The sequence below is a fragment of the Pteropus vampyrus genome, unplaced genomic scaffold (genome assembly GCF_000151845.1).
Source record: "Pteropus vampyrus isolate Shadow unplaced genomic scaffold, Pvam_2.0 Scaffold9, whole genome shotgun sequence".
In the NCBI taxonomy this organism is placed as follows: Eukaryota; Metazoa; Chordata; class Mammalia; order Chiroptera; family Pteropodidae; genus Pteropus; species Pteropus vampyrus.
This window is the reverse complement of record NW_011888790.1, coordinates 13,197,171-13,216,206: the sequence shown is the minus strand read 5'-3', so window position 1 is coordinate 13,216,206 and position 19,036 is coordinate 13,197,171. Positions and strand designations below refer to the sequence as shown.

Here is a 19,036-nt window from a genome sequence, read left to right as displayed (position 1 = left end):
CTTATCGGTGAGGATTTCTGACCATCTCACTGAAAACAGTTTTATTTTTATCCTGAGCAACACCTTCTAACATTACATATAACTTAATGATTTATTTTGCTTATCGATTGTCTCAGAAGCTCCAACAGAGTGTAAACTCCATAAGCACAGAAATTTTCATCTGCTTTTACATTGTTTTATCCATGACACCTGGATGGTACCTGGCCAGAAATAGTGCTAAATAAATAATTGGTTGAATAAATAATTATTTTATCAGAACAAGGGGCACATTTGGAGTAAGAGTATAACTGCTCAAGTCTCAGCCAAGACAATTACCAGCTCTGGGGTTCAATGACCTTATCTTTCTTTGCCTACTGTTGTACTTTTGTCATCTTGCACAGTGCCTAGCATGTAGTAGCCACTTAATAAATATTTCCAAATGCCTGACTTACAAAGAAGCCCACACTAGATAATTCTTTATTAAAAAATAACACTTAAGGCCTCATTTGAATTTTGTTTTTGTTTTTTTTTTTTATGAGACCAGAATCTAACTAACAAGAAACATCTGATTAAGTTTAAAAAATACAACTGTTAAAACGTAATACATATTTCTTGCTATCTTTTAGCAAAGAAACACTAGAGATCACACCAAAAGAAGTATAACAGACTTTGGATACTAATACAGACACTTGAACAGATGCTGTAAGGAAAGGACAATATAGCTAAAAATGTTACCCAATCATACCTCACAGTCCAAACCTGTCGTGGGTGTTAGCATGTCAAACACAGTGAAGTCTGATGGAGTAATCATTTCTGGACCTGTTAGAAATGAATATGTCGTCTTTGTTAGTGTCATGGTATCCATCATGTGTGGAATTCATATGTGGTAGAAACTGCGCTAAGAAATTTTACATAGATTATTTCATTTACTCCTCACGAGAACCCTGTAGAGTACATCACAGTACTCTTATCATTTTAGAGAGAGAGAAACTAAGGGATAGAAAGGTAAGCTGGTGTTAGAGGTAGAATTCAAACTCGGGAATTTTGATTCCAGAGCCTTGGCTTTTAACCATAGAGTTCTTATAAAGATTAAATATATGTGCAAAGTGCTTAATCTAATTCCTGGCACATAATAAGTACTCACTAAATGGTAGCTAATTAGAATAGTGATAATAGTGATGGTTGTAGTGTGGTTATTATTCTGAATATGTCACAGGACTCATTAAAATCCCTCAATGATTCGCCATTGCCTTCGGGAAAAAAAATCTAAGTTTCTTACCATGGACTCATTGTGACCTGGCCCCGATGATCTTTTCCATGCCATCTCTTGGCATAATTTCCCTCACACTACATGCTCAAGATACACTGACCTGCTTGAAGTCTGTAATCAATAATGTAAATGGAGCCACTTTAAAATGGATCTGGAACTGCAATAGGAATTGTTTTGCACGTCTTTTGCCTCAAATCTTTGGAATGTTAAAACTGGGCAAAAATAAGCTTTGGACTGGGCCTAGGGCAACATCATGTTCCAAAATACCATTTGCAAAGATAACAAGAAAACAATTATTATAACTACTAAACTGATCATTACTGGACTGAAAATTAAAAACATTATTTAGAATTCGCATCACTATGTTATGTCATCTGCACCAATAGAAATGCCTTTCTTTTACTGATGTAATTGTTCCCTTTATCTTTCTCATAAATACTCACTGCCTTTGTCTTCAAATCGGAACACTATTTGGCTTCTGCCTGAAACAGTGTCTCCAGAATAGCTATTCTTAACTGATTTCAATAAATGCTTGCTGCCTCTCCCTTTGAAGCTCTTTTATTTTTAGGGTAGCAGATCCCTCTGTGTGACATGCTCTTTCTCCATTCCAGGCCTCTGAACATGCTTCCTTTTCTAGCTAGAACACCCTTCCTCCTTCCACTAGCGTATCCAACTCTCACGTTTTGTTACACTTCTAAGACCATATCTCCAAAATAAGCACAAGAGCCCTCATGTTTATGGCTGTACTTATCCCTATTGTACTATCATAATAACTTATGAACTAATAGCTACACCTTGATCACCTTACTCCCTTCCTCCCCGCAGTGCCAGGACAGCACGTGGCAGAGTAGGCACTCAATTAAGCTGGTCAAATAAATTAAAAAATAAATATCCGAGCTTTTCTAAATTATAATCTTGGGTTAAATAATACATTAAGTTTGTCAAGCCTCACTGTGAGTAAATGCATAAAATCTTTTCCTGAGGCAAGTTTCATAGTGAGGGAGAGAAGCAAGAGTGTGAGCCCAGAATTCCTCTCCAGGAGCTGGGAAGAACACAGGAACAGGAATAGAAGTGCTTAAAAGATAATTTCTTTCTCATCATTTCTTTAGAACCAACTGAATCACTGTGAAAATTTAAGCAAGATTTAGTAAAACCTAAATTCTCAGCAAAAGTGTGAGGGAAATCCTTGTTATTTATACTAACAGAAAAAGAAAAAGAGGTGACCCGAATACAGAAGACATTTAGAAATTGTGGCATACTGACCCAGCAACAAGCAAGTTAACAAAATAAAAGTGACAGCTAAATTTTCCAGTCAATAGAGTAGTACTAATACCAGCAGCTGTTATAAGTGTGCCAAGACTTAAATTACATAATGCCAATTTTAGTGCCTAATATTGTAACAATACCTATAAATATGGGTAGAGATGGCTTACCTGGTGTCATTAATGCAGGTTCTGTGGGAATCAGAGGTATGCCTACAAAGAAACAAAGATATTCTTCCTTAGTCTGTTTTGCTTAAAGTGAAACCCACGCAATTCATATAGAGATCTTTAGCTTCAAGGAAAATGTTTTGGAAGACAGAATGCAGAAACAATGTTAGATGGAAGATTTACATGCTTTAAAAAGTAATTAGAAATAAGACAAATAATGGGAGAGATATTGAACAAGAATCTTATGAAAGTGTATTATCTGTCTAAAACTTGTGTTTACAATGACTTGCCATTATAGAAAAAAAAATATTCAAGTGTTTCATTTTTCAGAATAAATTTTTCACACTTACAATCTTCTGGATGAACACATTTGAGGGTGACTTCATCAAGGATCATATTTTTAGGGCAGTAAGGCAAGCATCCTTCCACCCTTTACATGAAAAAAAATCAAAATAAAATTTTTAAATATTTTTAAAAATACTGCATTTAATATATGCAATCAAGTTACATTTTTCATAAAATTCTTCTATTCTCCTTGTCAAGTACTAAGGAGTGCTCTGTTTGCTACCACTCTGTCGTACCGCATTTCGTGAAATCACAAGCTTGTGGATCACAAAGGGTTATCAATCATGAATAAGGCAGAATTGGAACACAAAACACTCAAAATGTACATTCAGGTTTGGAACACATTAGGGCCATGTTCTATAAATCAGTAGAAATGCCGAAGAATCATTTATTATGATTTTGGTCTATATTCATTCTACTATTACTTTCGACTCCTATAGCCCACATCCCCCTCACATCCAAGGAGATAGATATACTCTGAATATGCCTTAAGGATGTTGGTAGAACAAAAGTAGAAATCAGTGGCTTGCCATTCCTATTATTAAGACCTAAACTCACTGAAAAGATATTAAGAATCTCTGAGTGGAAGGGATGGAGTAGGACATGGTTGCAGTTTTTTGAATCAAAAGAGAGAGAGGGGCAGAGACTGTGTTTTTCAAGAGCATCAAGCCCTGTGCCCAAATTTGGAGCAGGATGCCCTGGGAGAAGTTGGTCATATATACCAGCCGAAAGAGACAAAATTTCAAGCCCCAGGGTATCTGGTCTTTGTAAGGACGCTGAGTTTTTGTGCATGGCACAGAAGCAAACTAAGATGGGCTTGGGCATGGTGGGCCAAAGACAGGAGGGACCACCTGGAATGTTTTTCCTCTAAGGGAATATGGCCAAGATAATGACTGAGATTACATTTTCCTTCTCATTCTATTGGGGTTCAGAGTCCAATTTATTCTGATTCACATGAAATGTAATCCTTTGTGTATAATCAATTAGATTCATATATGCTAGAGAGAATTAATGCAAATATTGTTATCAAAAGGATGGCATATCTGCCTCCCGAATACACTAGAAGATTGTTTTTTTAAAAAAAATATTTCCAAATATTTCCAATTGCCTCATCTGTAAAGCAAAGAACTTGAACCAAAAATACTCAAGGCCTCTTTCAAATTCAGAATGGAAATGAATGAATTTGAGACTAGGGGTAAGTGTTGCCACTAGGGGGCACTTGTTCATGGAAGAAAATCCAGATACTAAAAACCAAAAAAAAGGGTAATTTGTCTTTTAACATAAAACACATTCAGCCATCTCTTGGATACCTCCTTCACAAATGATTTTTAAAAACAAACAGTTTAGCTCATATGACCCATTGTTTATTTCATAAAATGAACATGAATAATAAAATTTTAGCCAGTATATGATATTCCTATTCAACTCTAAACTTTGTCAAGCAAAAAAGAAAAATTAAAGATATTAGATAAGCTGAAAAGACTGGGTCAGTTGGTTATTATTAAATTAAATAAACATTATTTTTTTATGCAACTCAATTATTTTGCAATTGTTTTATACAAAACCACAGCCATCCTCTTAAAATATTTTCCAAAAACCAGTAACTTACTCCTTTAAAATGTCTTCACAGCAGGTTCCCGTCTATTTTATTATACAACTGACGATCTACTCAATTTCTGACTGATAAATAGAATGTCTCAGATGAAGAAAGTTTCTTTTAATAGGTATATTACATAATAGAAATAAATGTTTTTACATATAGGCTCTATGGTATGCTAGTTGGCATCTTTTCTCATAAAAGTTCTCATTTCCACTAGATATTTTTATTTTTAACACTTGTTATGTGCCAGAAACTGCAATTATCAAGAACAAGTACGGTGGTTCTATTGAGGAATCGAAGGAGGGGTGCAGGGCTATACTAGAGCCCCAGCTCACTACTTGCCTCTCCCTTCAGGGCTGCAAGTACAGGGAGGAGCAGTAATCAGGCAGCTCAGTGTGGGGAGGGAAGAGGTAGAGATAAAGATGAAGACAGAGATGAGAAACAACTCAGCAGGGGTGAAGTTTCCTCCTGAGTCTCTTCTCTGCATTCTAACCACACCAAAAGAGACACTTCAAGATAGCTGCAGACCAAACAGTGCAAGCATTGAGGATTTGGGGTCAAACACTTTAGAGACTGGTTATGGTGCAAGAAGAAACACACTAGCCAAATGTCACCTCAAAATACACAGCTCCATTTCCTCCCGAATGCCGACAGCAATGTCCGATCCTCCCTCCCTCCTTCTCTCCCTCTCTACTTTCCTCCTTCCCTCCTTCCTTTCTTCTTTTCTTCTCTCCTTCTATCCTTCTTTCCCTCCTTCCCTAGCACCCAGCTCATTGTGGGACCCCTGTTGTTTTCTCACCTCTAGATAGATGGCTACGAAGAGAGGTAGAAAATAGGTTTGTGATTGTGTCCAAGTGAATGAAGACAACTCTTTTTCAGAAAAAAAAAAAGAGGTTGTTTTTCTATTTAAGAAAGTAAATAGAAATATCATTTCCTTCTCTCTGTTCCCATAACACTTGATACACAACAGGGTGCAGTGGTTCAAACCCTGGCTCTCCTGACTACAGTGAGACTCGTGACAAATTGTTTAACTTCTTTGTGTCTCAGTTGATTTTCTCCTAGGAAAATGCAAACAATGAGATTACCCATTTAACAGCATTTAGCAGTGTGCCTTATGCTGTAAAGACTTAAATGTCCTAGTTGTCATTCTTCCAGCCCTCTTTCCACTGTATTGTCATTATCAGCTTTTGCTTCTGTCTCCTTCCAAAAGATTCGGAGCTTCTTGAAAGAGGGACTATATCTCATTTATTCACATGCCCGGGATCTTTTGTAGTGCTGATGTTTGTCATAGAATAGAAGTTCATAAATGTATAAAGTAAAATGATTCTTTTGAAAATATTCCCTTTTCTTTGTTCTTTACAGAAAAACTCTTTATAAACAAAAATGTTTACACTTGTCTCCATTTTGCCTCTTCCTATTCTCCAGATTGCCAAATACAATAAAGAATTTTCAGTGTCAAACTTAAAGCCCTCAAAACCAAATTCCTGATTTCTCTTCCATGCTGTTCTTCCCGGCATTTCCTCACCTCAGTAAATGGCAACTCAGTCTTTCCATTAATTTGAATCATTTGAATTTGCTAATATTTCACCAATTTTGATTATGAAAATGGCAATTTCAGATGGTTCCACTTAAAAATTGCTGAGACTAAACTTGAGTTCTTAACTTCTATTTGTCTCATAATTGATATTAAATCCATCAGCTTACTATATGACCTTAAATTTAAAATACATTCAGAATCTTCTCATAATCTCTAGAACTATCAACTTAATCACCCCCCCTTCATGTCTTGTTTGTATTACTGACCACCATCCCCCAACATCCTTTCTCAATACAACAGCCAAAATAAATTTTTAAAAACATAAATCAGATCATGACACTCCTCTGTCCAAATTAAACCAAGGCATTACTCAGAGAAAAAGACAAATTCTCCTACAGTCTCCAAGGCCCTATATTATGTGCCCACCACTATGATTCTCTAGTCTTATCTCCTACCTCTCTCAATTGTGTTCACCTTGCTCCAACTTGCTAGGTTCCTTATTAATCCTCAAACGCATTCCTACTCTAGGACCTTTACACTGTTCTCAGATTGAAAAGCTCCTTCCCCAGATATCCACATGGCCAGTCCCTGCATTTCTTTCATCTCCGAGCAGATGCCACCTAGTCGGCATGTTCCTCCCTGACCATCCTATGTGGCAAATACACACACATGCCATATGTTCCCTGTCTCCCTTATATTCCTTTATTTTTCTCTACAATGCATATCACCATCTAACAATATATTACATTATACGTTTACATTTTTATTTGTTTATTCCTTGCCTCATCCCAACAAAATTTAGCTGCATAAGGGCAGATGCTTCATCTGTTTTGCTCAGTACTGTACCCCTAGCAGCTAGAAGAATTCCTGCTTGAATAAAATAAAATTCACAAATGAGTTTATAGCATGTACAAATTATTCTTAAGGACTCTTTTTCTAATGTAAAAAGACATTGCAATCAGAATCTGCTAATGCTGGAACTTGCTTATTTAATGGTGAAACATAACTTACGGTGGAAGAAATTTACATGCTTCTGCTTCAGGGTCACTACACTTTTTAAAACAGGGAGTGGCACAAGGTTCATATCTCCATTCACACATCCTCCTGTAAGGCACTGCTGCTTGGATTTCTAGTGAAAAAAATAAAGTTTAGATTGTTAATATTTTTTATGTACACACTGAAAAATAATAATTTGTGATAGTAATCCTTCCAGGGATTGACCCCTCTTTGACCACAATACTGTGGAAAAGACAGGGCTAGGGGGAAAAGCATTGTAATTTCTTGGTGATTAAAGCATTTCATGCTCAGGTTGAATATCTAAATATTAGTCTATCTCTCAAATATTTTAAAAAGCAAGGGGTTGGAAGAGACTAAGGAAATTCTAAATCTTCTTCTTTTCTTTATGTTTAGTGGGTTCTCATTGATTGACATATCAAAATAATACCAAACCCTTTTTTAGAACTTTATTTTTTGCAAAGTAATTTTTTCATTATTACATTTCATCCTTGTAACAACCCTGTTGAGTAGGTATTATTCTGTTTTATAAATGAAGAAATTGAGGCTCAGAGAAACCAAGTGACTTGCCAAGTTCAGTTAGGAAAATAGCAAGACCAAAGACATATTGCCTAGAGAGAATATTCCATCTTTGTTCTTTTCACAGAACTAGTACATGACATGGTGTTGACGTATCTAATAACTGAAAAATATACTAATTTTAATAACACATGCTTATAGTTAAAAAACCTCCCTTGACTGAAGAATTTCTCTGCGGAAAATTCTGCTAATACTCTCCCTTGCCCCGCATCACAGACCAGTCTTTCTACAGCAGTCCAAAATTACCTCCGGAGAGCTCCACAAGAGAGAAAGTTCAGGAAACAGGTTATATTTCTTGCACTCTCATTACAGAATTCAATCCCAAGGTATGGGAAGGAAAATAAGACTTTCTGGGAGGCATCTATGCATGTGAAGATTAGAGTAACTGTTAGACCTGGGTTTTGGAAGAAAATTGGTTCTAAGCCTAGAGCTGACCCTTAGAGTTTCTTAGGTTTAAGAAGCTCACAAAGATGAGTTTCTGAGAATTTGATGATGCCATCGGCAGCAGTTGTCCATAGCTTAGGTGGAGCTGCTGAGTTTGGTTCTAATGCAGCAAATTTCTAGATTGGAGGGGAATTGTAAAGTTCAATTTTTAAATAAATTCAAGTAAAAATATCACATATCACATCTATTTTATAGAATGTTGTACAAGTATGTCAGTGACTCTTTTTATCATGAATACAGAAACCTTTTTCAATAGGCAAAAATTTAAAGTTCAATTTGAATGATCTAAAATCCAAAGACTATCAAGGTTTGTGGAAATTTATCTACAACAAAAAAAGGCAAATAATTAGTTCCCTTAGTCTGATTTAGAAGGATTGCTTAGAATGCAACAACGTGTTTGGGAGACCCAAGATGGATATGAAACTCTAGGTTTTTTAAAATAAAGCATGATTTTAAAACATTGGATGAGGCAGTGAGGATTTCTCTCTGAAATTCAGAAATTTCAATAGCCATAGAACTATAAGAATCTCTAGAAATAAGATTTGGTGTCTGCCGAACCAGGGAAATCTTCCAGAGGTCTGTGGAGCCAGACACCCTAGTATTCAAATGACGGAGATAACCATGATGTCTTTATCATTAAGAATCAGATTATTGAGAAGTTGTCTTCTAGGAAACAAAAAGTAGATACAAATACTAGACAACCATGAGACATAGGTGAGCTCTATTTCCGAAAACCAGACAGTACTGACAGAAACAATTGGGTCAATAATTAAAAATAACATTATTCAAGACTATTCTAAGCAATTTACCAAGTAACTTATACAATAACCCTATAAAGTAGCTATTATTATGTCTCCCACATTAGAGATGCATAGACTGAGGGACAGAGAGATCAACAAATTTATTCAAGGTCATATAACTATCTACTTATACTCATTAAGAATGATTTAAAAATTAAAACCTGATAAATATTCTTCCATTATGTAAATTATCTATTTATTTTCCTTTTGAAGCTCTCAGGAAACATACCTTCTATGCCGAAGCTACTCAAATGTTTAAATTCTTCAGAATCATCATATTTTGATGCTTTGACACTAAAATCTGTGAGTGTGATGAAAAAGCCTTTCTTGCTGTATAACTCAAATGCACTGTAACCAGGAATCCAGAGGTCCTGATGGTGGAAAAATGTGGCTCTACGATGAAAGGCTGAATTTGCTTCCCACAGTTTCAAACTAAGAGTGTCATCATCATGGACATAGAGAAAGTAGTTTGGCCTTTCAGCAGATTCTAAGGAAACAAGTGCCAATGCTGTAAAACATAGAGCAATGTGTTTGACAACTCCCTGGGTTCTCTGGAGAAAGCAAATCATCAACACTGGCATTATAAAATACACTGTAAAGTTGACAAAAATAGAGTTGCACAATTGCCATATATAATTAATGCCAATCTCAAAGATTTTAGAAACAAATTATAAGATTTCTAAAAGAAATAGTATTTTAAAGCATTGGATAACAGTAACAACTCCAAAAAAGTCAGCCTTTGATGAGTTCTATTTTTAAAAACAATTTATCATGTCTTTGGGAGAAAAAAAGATATATCATCTTAGGACTTCAGAATATACAACATCATATAAATAATTAAATGATTAATTAGACACATATTTGTACTTGTAAGTCTTAACATTTTTAAGTGCATGAAATCTACAAATGGTCAAATTGGATGACAGTAAAGAATAAGAGAATAGAGAGATTGATTTAGGCATATCACTGCATTTCAGTATCATTGGGTTCTTAATGAGCAAATATCCTTGCAAGTGATTTTACTGCATTAATAAGAGACTATTTGCTCAACATTATTGTCTATTCCCCAATACATAATCGAATCACTAATGAACAGCTACAAAACATTTGAGAAGTATTGTCCTTTTTTATTATATACTTTAAAAGTTTCCCTTACATTTGCAAAACCCATGATACAAGCATTCTTTAATTAAGATTTTACGTTTAATTTCTTTAGGCAACCTACAGAATGGGAGAAGATATTTGCAAATCGTATATCTGATAAGGGGTCTTAATTTCTTAATTTAAATCCATTAGAATTTTTCTATTAAAAACATCGGTTATCGTAAATCATATAAAGAAAAGCTCTCTCAAAGTCAGTATATGATTCCCAAGACATTTACCGTGTCCTAAAACTTGCAAGTACCTCTGTTGAGCACTGAAGGATGCAAATAAAAAATCTTTATAACATATAAAATATGTAACTAACATATAAAATATATAACTAACAGAACTTCAGACTGTGATAGGTGTTTTCATAGATTAAAAAAACTAAAAAACTCTTTTTACAAGAAAGAAGCAATTTATTCTAAGTGAAGAATCAAGAGATTTCTCAGAATAAGTGAAAGCTAAGTTGGATTTATTCATTCAATAAATATTTCCTAAGCTTATACCACACGCCATGCACGTTTCTAAGTAGGGCTAGCATATTAACAATGTAGCCTGAGCAACAAATATCAGAAGAGGACAATAATCACCAGTCAGAACAGGTGCCAAGTGGATAAGATAGATCTGCAAGTGCAAACCAGTTAATACGGGTCCAGGTACAAAAAGATACACAAGGCCATGTGTCTGTAAGGATAACAGACTCTCTAGATGACTGTCTTGACTCTGCTTTATGCTCTTGCTATTTAACAACTTTGACATCAAATCACAATTTTCTCTTTCACTTTAATCTAGCATTACAATCCTTCATTTGTTAGTTATTACTGGACTATTTTTCAAAAATTTCATAAATTCTGCGATTAATACTATGAAATTTAAACCGTGCTTTATTTAGGGTCAAAAACGCAATCAAATCTTTGAAATTCTAATATAAATGGCTATAGATAAACAAAAAATAATTTCATATACAAAAGAGATACTGGTTCATGTATCAGTATCTTATTTTGTATACTCTAGGGTACCTAGAAAAATACCATAAGTATATTAGATCCCAAATTAATATTAAATGAACGAATAAATGAAAAAATGTAAATGGAAAGCTAACATCTTATTTTTGATTGGAAATTATACTTACATGATGCCTTCTCTTTGAAAAGACCTGGAGTGATCATAAAATTAAAATATAAATCGCCATGAGTACCACTTCTTGGCAAAGAGAAAATGTTTCTACTGGTTAAATTGGCCCCCAGAACAAGGCCACTCTGCCCATAACTTGCCAGCATATATGGACCTTCTCCAAGCCCTATTTAAATACAAATATGAGAATTATACATTGGCATAGGATTTTTACATTTCAAGCTGTCATTTCAATGGGACAAGCTTTAATAACAAAAGATATTCCAAAAAATTATTAAACATTTAAACATTTGTCACTAATAAAATAACTGAACTCTTTTTGAAAATATGCATTGTAATGATTTGGTATATATACATGTTGAAATTATGTAATTTAGAATATATATACACATGAATGTGCATATGTATACATTTATGTGTATGTATCATATAACAGTGCTGGATATGAGATTGACTTAAGCTTTCTGGACCTCAGATTTTATCACTTATATGAAGAGTTTGTCTAGGTAACCTTCCACTCTAATATTACAAGATTCTAATCTACTCTCAATAAACATAAGTTTAGCTCTATCAATGGCCAGTATTCTGATAGTCTAAAAATCATCTCTCCCCAGTAATTTCCATTGCATGAAAATAGAATTCGCAGATACGATATACCGTGTTTTACTGTTGTGGGAATTACTGAATTTCACCAGTGAGGCATGTCTATAAAATAATAATAATACGATGAAGCTCAACAGAGAATTCAAAGATCTTTTTACTGACTCTATCATTTCCCAAACACTTAAATGTTTCCAAATAAAGTACAAAATATTTATTATAGTAAAGAACTGGTTAGTATAAAACCAAATCTGAAAATCAGAATAATGTTTTTGTAAACTTTATCTATAAATAGAAGTATATAAATAAGTTCACTAATATTTTTAAAAATTATGAGTTAGGTATTATGATAATGTCAATTTACGTTCTACTCATTCTCTATGTCATTTAATCTTCTTAATATTACTGAGATATGATACAACTTTGAAGTTACTTTTAAATCATCACAATTTAAGATTATAATAACCAACTATGTACTTTTTATGGATATATGTATATTTTATGTTGTAGACTGAGTATAATGCTAATATACGTAATTAGTATTGTAAAAGACTAATCTTACTGAGTTCAGTGAATTTCACTTTCTTTCTTTTTTCTAATTTTTATCTCAAGGACAATTTTTCTTTCCCAGCCCACTATTAAGATGGAGAGGGAAAAAAGATTCAAGGAAATCCAAGGACTAGTTTTTCCTCTTTCAGGAGGAAGACCAGGCCTGAGAGAAGAGATTGTTGGATTAGAGGGTCAAAGTTTTTCGAATAGAGAGGAGAACGAGAACCAAAATTTTCATCACGAGGACCAGGATAAGAGACAGAGACTTGTAGGATAAGTTTTCTTCAAGCGTTGTCTCCTCCACTGACTCATCAGCTGGGACACCTCACCATTGAACAGCCTGGGACACTTATAAGCCCTGAGGAAAAGAGCTTTATTAGAGACTTGGACACCTTGAGCAGAGATGAAGACTTGAAAGAACTTTGCCCCACACCAAGATGGAACTGAGCAGGTATAGTGGAGAGTTTCTCTATGAGCCTGGCTGCAGTGGACACCCCACCACTGTTAACAAATATATACAATGCACATTAAGTGTTTCTTATGAGCCCAAATCTAAAACAACCAAAGAAAATTATATCATTACTCGCTGACATCTCCTGGCTTGTTCTAGGAAAGACAAGAGCAACATAAACTTTCAAGATGCAATATACTTCAATTTATAAATATGTCAATTTGTATAAATATGTAAATAATATACAAACGAGTAGATAAATATGTAAATTATAGTGAGCTACAATTTAAAACAAAGAAAACATACACATTTACAACTTAGAGTTTTGAAGCACCCTCACAGATATTCAACATAAGAACAAGGGAAAGGAAATAGACAACTAAACAAAATCTTCTCTACCTTATTACACAAGTCATTTACTATGGCAACCTGAAGAGACAATTGTCAACTAAGAAATGTTTGTATAAAAACTGAACTCTTCTAAATTGACTCACAGTTGATTGATATCTTGTGTCTGAATTGTTTTCATACATTTTCACCAGTAACTGAGACACAAAAGTCATTGACTTTATCATTAATTTTCTGCAGGGAGAAGTATAATTCTACCATTTACTAAAAGCTATCATTTCCTGCAGTGATTATTTAAACACAGTATTAAGCATATCCTATCTAAGAAAACACTGAACATAAAACTCACATAACAATTTCTAGCGAGTATTGAAGTCTTTACTCATCTACAGCAATAACAACAATAAAATCTTTATATTTTTAGTAAATGCCATAAAATGAACATAAAAATAATATTCACAGTCTTTGTATTAAGGATTATTGAGATGATATCAGGTGTAACCTCTGAATTCTATCCTTTTTTAAATTTCCTCCAACAGAATCATAATTTATTTCTGCATTAGCTTTAAATCATAAATAAGTACCTTAATAATATAGTGTCTAGTATGTGGTAAATAAAGGGAGAAATATGTCAGCTGCGAATATCCAAAGAAAACTTGTTAAATTTACAATAGCTGTGAAATTATTTGGGATGAAACAAATTAAGAATAATCATTTTAAATGATTTTCTTTTCATTACTGTTATCAACAACCTTCACAGTTCTGTGTTCTCCTTCAATCATCTATCTTTATTGCATTATTTTCACAAATTCTTACGTTCTTTAGCAGGTTGACGCTTTTCCTTTCTACTTTGATCATAGGAAATAGATTCCCCATCACTCTACCGAGCCCAACAGTGCCTTATGAAGGCCAAATGCCCCATGTTTACTCTCTGAATATGACCATTATAGTATTAAAAAAGAAAACTAGGAGAACTAGTTTGAAGAATCCTGTAACACATTAGTGAAAAGAACCATCACTAGAAGTGCAGCAGACTTGTTGACAGAAAGGAAAATGTACCAAGTAGCAAGTAGTAGAAATGCAATACTCTTAGAAAATTCTGTTTCTGGATCCAAGTGCCTGCAGAAGGAAGTACAAAGGTACAGATGGAGATTTTCACAGCAGAACTGTGTGAGGCAGAAATTCTTAAGCAAGGAAGTTACTGGAGTACTTTCTCAAATTGATATCTGTGTACATGGTGTGGAGCATATGATAATGATGTGTAGTGATCATTCTTAGACTAGGATGTGTTAACCAGAAGTGTAGGCAGTGTAATACAGAAGTCAAGCTCCTTGATTCTGCACTCAGATTGTTTACAAATCCCAGTTCACCACACATTTGCTAAGTGACTTCGTCCAGCTTATTTAACTCCTCTGTACTTCAATTTCCTCCTCTATAAAGTGTTAATAATAATACCTGTCTTACAGGCATATTTTGAAGCTTAAATTATATGAAATAGCCAAGTAGTTAACACAATAAAAACTATTGTTATTATTACTGTTATAAATATTAGGCAATCGGTCTCATTTTAAGTATAGAATCCAAAGGTTTGATGTGGAGTATGTGTGGATGTGAGTGTGTTTTAAATCCTGAACAGGAAATATTTTTGATTTAGATTTTCTTTAACTACCACAGAATTTTTTTAATGTTGGATTTTTTAATGTCAGATTTTTTTTCTTCATCAAAGTTCCATAAATGTAATAAAACAACCAAAAACTAAAATATTCTTTTCTTTTTAACTCATCATGTCTATTTCTCTAAAATTTTCAGGCCTCCTTTGGCTTATGCCTGAATTGCTCCCTGGCTCCTTAAAGCACAAAAATGCCTTGGATTGGTTGCTTAGGTTGCCTTTTTGTTTGTTTGCTTTGGTTTTGGTTTTTTTACAGCTTAGCTTTTCTACAACTATTACTCTAACTTATCGATCATGGGTGCAGACCTTGTCCAGTCACTGACTAATGGACACCTCCCTGGATTATTTTACTTGTCTGAAATTAGGTTCAAATGGCTATTCCTTTCTCATTAAATAGGTTTGACAAAAAGCAGGCTGCAATTCAGCCAACTTCTGGCATTTTCACTGAGAATATAGTTCTCTGTTATGTCTATGCCTTGGCTTTAGCCAGAACCTCCTGTTAGACTTCTCATTGTAAATCTGGATGCTTGGTGGGGCTAGGAGATTTTCATTATTATTATTAAATTAATATAGTCTCATTCTTATAATATGTAAATAATTATTTTTGCCTACAGTGATAGCTATATAAATTCTTTATATTATTATCATTACATTTATAGTTCATTTCTTTTTTCTACAACATAATAAAAGTTTGAATAATGTCCATATTTATATATAATGGTAAAAGGTATGCATTTGGTATATATCTTTCTTTCCTTTTACCTAAAAAAATTAGATAATTTCACTCATTCATTCATTTATGTATGTCATTCAGAAACTACTGAGGGCCTCCTAGGTACTGAGAACTTAGTTATATACTCTTTTTATTTTTACTTAGAAATTTAGATACATTTTGGAAGGCAATGACATTATGCCAAATTATGAAGTATTCATAATTTATTCACAGCAATGTTATTTAAAACCTTTTAATTTGAAGATACATTTAATAGAATACTATAGTGATATTCCTTAAATGTCACGTACCTTCATTGTAATATTCACAATCAAGTGCTAAAAGAAAAAAAAGAAATATTAAACCATATAAGAATCTGACTACTTATCTGAATGCATGCAAGATATGGCCACATGTTTATTAATGACCAAGTGAAAGAACACAGAGTGACATCATTATAAAGTCTTCAGGTAACTTACCATCTACACAAGTAAATAAAAAGTTTAAAGAGTCAAATCTGAAATCAAATTCAAAATGATGTTTTTAAAAATAAGTTTTTTATAATCAGAACAGAGAAACTTCATAGCCATAAGAATAGAATCATAAACAATTTCTCTGAGGATGGTATATAAATAAATTATAGTTCAAATGTTAGTGACAATATTCAAACATAGAACAGAAAAAGTTATCTCAAATTTTTCTTTCTATAAATTCTTTAGCTATACTACAATATATCTGTATTGTCAAAGGAATATAAAATTTAGTCATCTTAAAGAAATTCTATTTCTGAGTTCTATGGTTTTTATTCTAAGATAAGACAATATAGATATCCTGAGAAGGTTCCCACCTAACGATAACATTCTAAGTAAGTTACTCACAGCAAATAGTGGATGACCTCCAGTGAACCGATACCCCTTCCTGACAACACTTGTATGCATACGCTGCTATGCTTGTGCATAAGCATTCACAGTCCCCACCAAGATTACAGTTACATGTGTCTTCATGGCAATTTTTGGCAAAAGAAGTAACATCAATCTGAAAATAGGATAAGAAAGAATTAATTCAATAAGTACTACCTGATTAAAATTCAACCTTCTAAAGAAACACAAACAGATTTTCAAATTTTGATATCGGCTTAACACTGACACCTACAATGTTCTCAATATCTCAAACCTCTATATTGCCCAAAAGAGAAATGAATTTATTAGGCAAATGTAAGATGAAGAACTAGCAAAACAGGTAATGGGGTTAATATACAAATATAATTTCAACCTCTGCAATATAACAGATTAATATTTTATAGAAGTTCATTGTTTCATTATTGGAATATTCACACAACATTAAAGGAATGTTCTGTTACCAATTGTAATTTTACTTGACTTTTATGAAAATCTTAAACTATTAAATGTCTAAATAAGTTACATTTCACCTTGTGATGTGCTCCTAAGACCATTTTAAATGTGCCACTAGAAATACTTTAAAACTATGCTTTGGGTTAAGGAGACAAATGCTTATTTGGCAATTTTTCCGAAGAAAAACAGATATTTATAGCTTTGATCAATTATTTATGGCTTTGATGATGTATGCAAAAGTGCATCATAAACTAGAACAGATTATTGTAAATATTAGATACAAATGTATGATGTTAAATAAGATAGAGTGAGGGAGAAAGTAAATCAACTACGTGCACCATTTCTACAGGAAAATAAACTACCAAATTTGTTTTCATAATGATAGGTAGATAAATTATTTGTCCTGTTCATCCTAATATTATAGTTACAACAGTACCTGTTTACATTTGAAAGTTTAATAAAGTATTCATTTACCACATTGCGACAAGGAGCAAAAACATCGCTGTACAAAATGGAGCATTCCTTCTTGGCATAAGGAAATTTGTTTTGATGTGCCTCACAGGGTTTAAATAATTCATATGAGCTTTCACACTGTCGGAAAAGTTAAGGGAGAAAAGAAAGCCTTTAAAGGGGTGATTTCTGAAGCTAAACCCAGAATAAACAATTCTGACTCCATCCACTGTAATCGCATCTAATATACTCTCATTTTATTAGACAAGCTTTACCTAAAGCACCCGTGCTCAGCCAACTCAATGTTAATAACATATATTATTTTTGAAAACAACTAAACATACTGTTAAAATCACGGCAATATTAAAAAGAGTAGAGGTAAATATTTTAAAAATTTTCTTAAATGTAGAATTTACATGACTAAAATAATTACATGAGCAAATGATTCTCTTTAATTTTCACCTCTTTCATTTCTTTCAAAAGCCACCCTCTGAGGAGTTGTATATACTCAAGTGTCTACAGGCTCATCTCCATATACTCAGCAAATTGTTGTCTGACTCTTCTAATCCAACTCCCTGAAACGCCCTGGCAAAGGTCAACGATGATCTCTTCATTACTAAATCTAAAGGCAGCTTTTCAGTCTTCATCTCACTTGACCTTTCACTACTTTTGATTCTGTCTCTCCGGTCTTCCTGATACCTTCTAAAGGGCTTCTCTTCTTCCCCGTTACACTCTTTCTCACAATCGGCACTTATTTATTTATTTGTTTGTTTATTTGTTTATTCATTTATTAAAATTATTGAGATGACATATATTCAGATAATTATTGAGATGACAATAAAATCATATAGGTTTCAAGTATACAATTCAATAATACATCATTGGATATATTGCATTGTGTTTTCACCACTCAAAGTTAAATTTCATTCTGTCACCATATATTTGACCCCCTTTACCTTATCTACCCCGCTTCTCCCCTCCTTCCTTCTGGTAATCACTGAACCATTGTCCATATCTATGAGTCTGTTTGTCATGTTTATTTGTTGCTTTCAGTTTTATATCCGACATATGAGTGAAATCATATGGTTCTCAACTTTTTCTGTCTGACTTATTTCTCTTAGCTTGATTATCTTGAGGTTCATCCATGTTGTCACAAATGGCAGTATTTCATCTCTTCTTATGACTGAGTAATATTCCACTGTATATATGTACCACAGCTTCTTTAGCTAATCATCTATCATAGGACACTTCGGTTGCTTCCATGTCCTGGACACTGTGAATAATGCTGCTATGAACATAGGGGTGCATATATCTTTATGAATAAATGTTTTCCATTTTGGAGGATAGATACCCAAAAAAGGGATTCCTGGGTCATATGATAATTCTATTCTTAATTTTTCGAGGAATCTCCATACTTTTTTCCATAGTGGTTGTACCAATTTACATTCCCACCAGCAATGTATGAGGATTCCTATTTCCCCACAAGCTCTCTGACACTTGATATTACTTGTCCTGTTGATGATAGCCATTCTAACAGGTGTAAGATGGTATCTCATTGAGGTTTTGATTTGCATTTCCCTTACAACCAGTGAAGTTGAGCATTTTTTCATATGTCTGTTGGCTCTTT

At 33.7% G+C, this 19,036-nt stretch overlaps 1 protein-coding gene across 1 annotated transcript in view; it reads right to left on the bottom strand.

Annotated features, from left to right (window-relative positions):
- OTOGL (otogelin like) overlaps positions 1-19,036 on the bottom strand; it is a 133,378-nt gene that overhangs the window by 35,281 nt on the left and 79,061 nt on the right. Inside the window, exons 29-37 of the mRNA XM_023520405.1 lie at positions 17,434-17,550; positions 16,486-16,642; positions 15,919-15,945; positions 11,277-11,444; positions 9,228-9,506; positions 7,173-7,290; positions 3,030-3,109; positions 2,683-2,724; positions 725-798 (exon numbers count right to left, since the gene is read on the bottom strand). Coding sequence (XP_023376173.1) covers positions 725-798; positions 2,683-2,724; positions 3,030-3,109; positions 7,173-7,290; positions 9,228-9,506; positions 11,277-11,444; positions 15,919-15,945; positions 16,486-16,642; positions 17,434-17,550 — 1,062 coding nt within the window. The remainder of the gene's footprint in view (positions 1-724; positions 799-2,682; positions 2,725-3,029; positions 3,110-7,172; positions 7,291-9,227; positions 9,507-11,276; positions 11,445-15,918; positions 15,946-16,485; positions 16,643-17,433; positions 17,551-19,036) is intronic.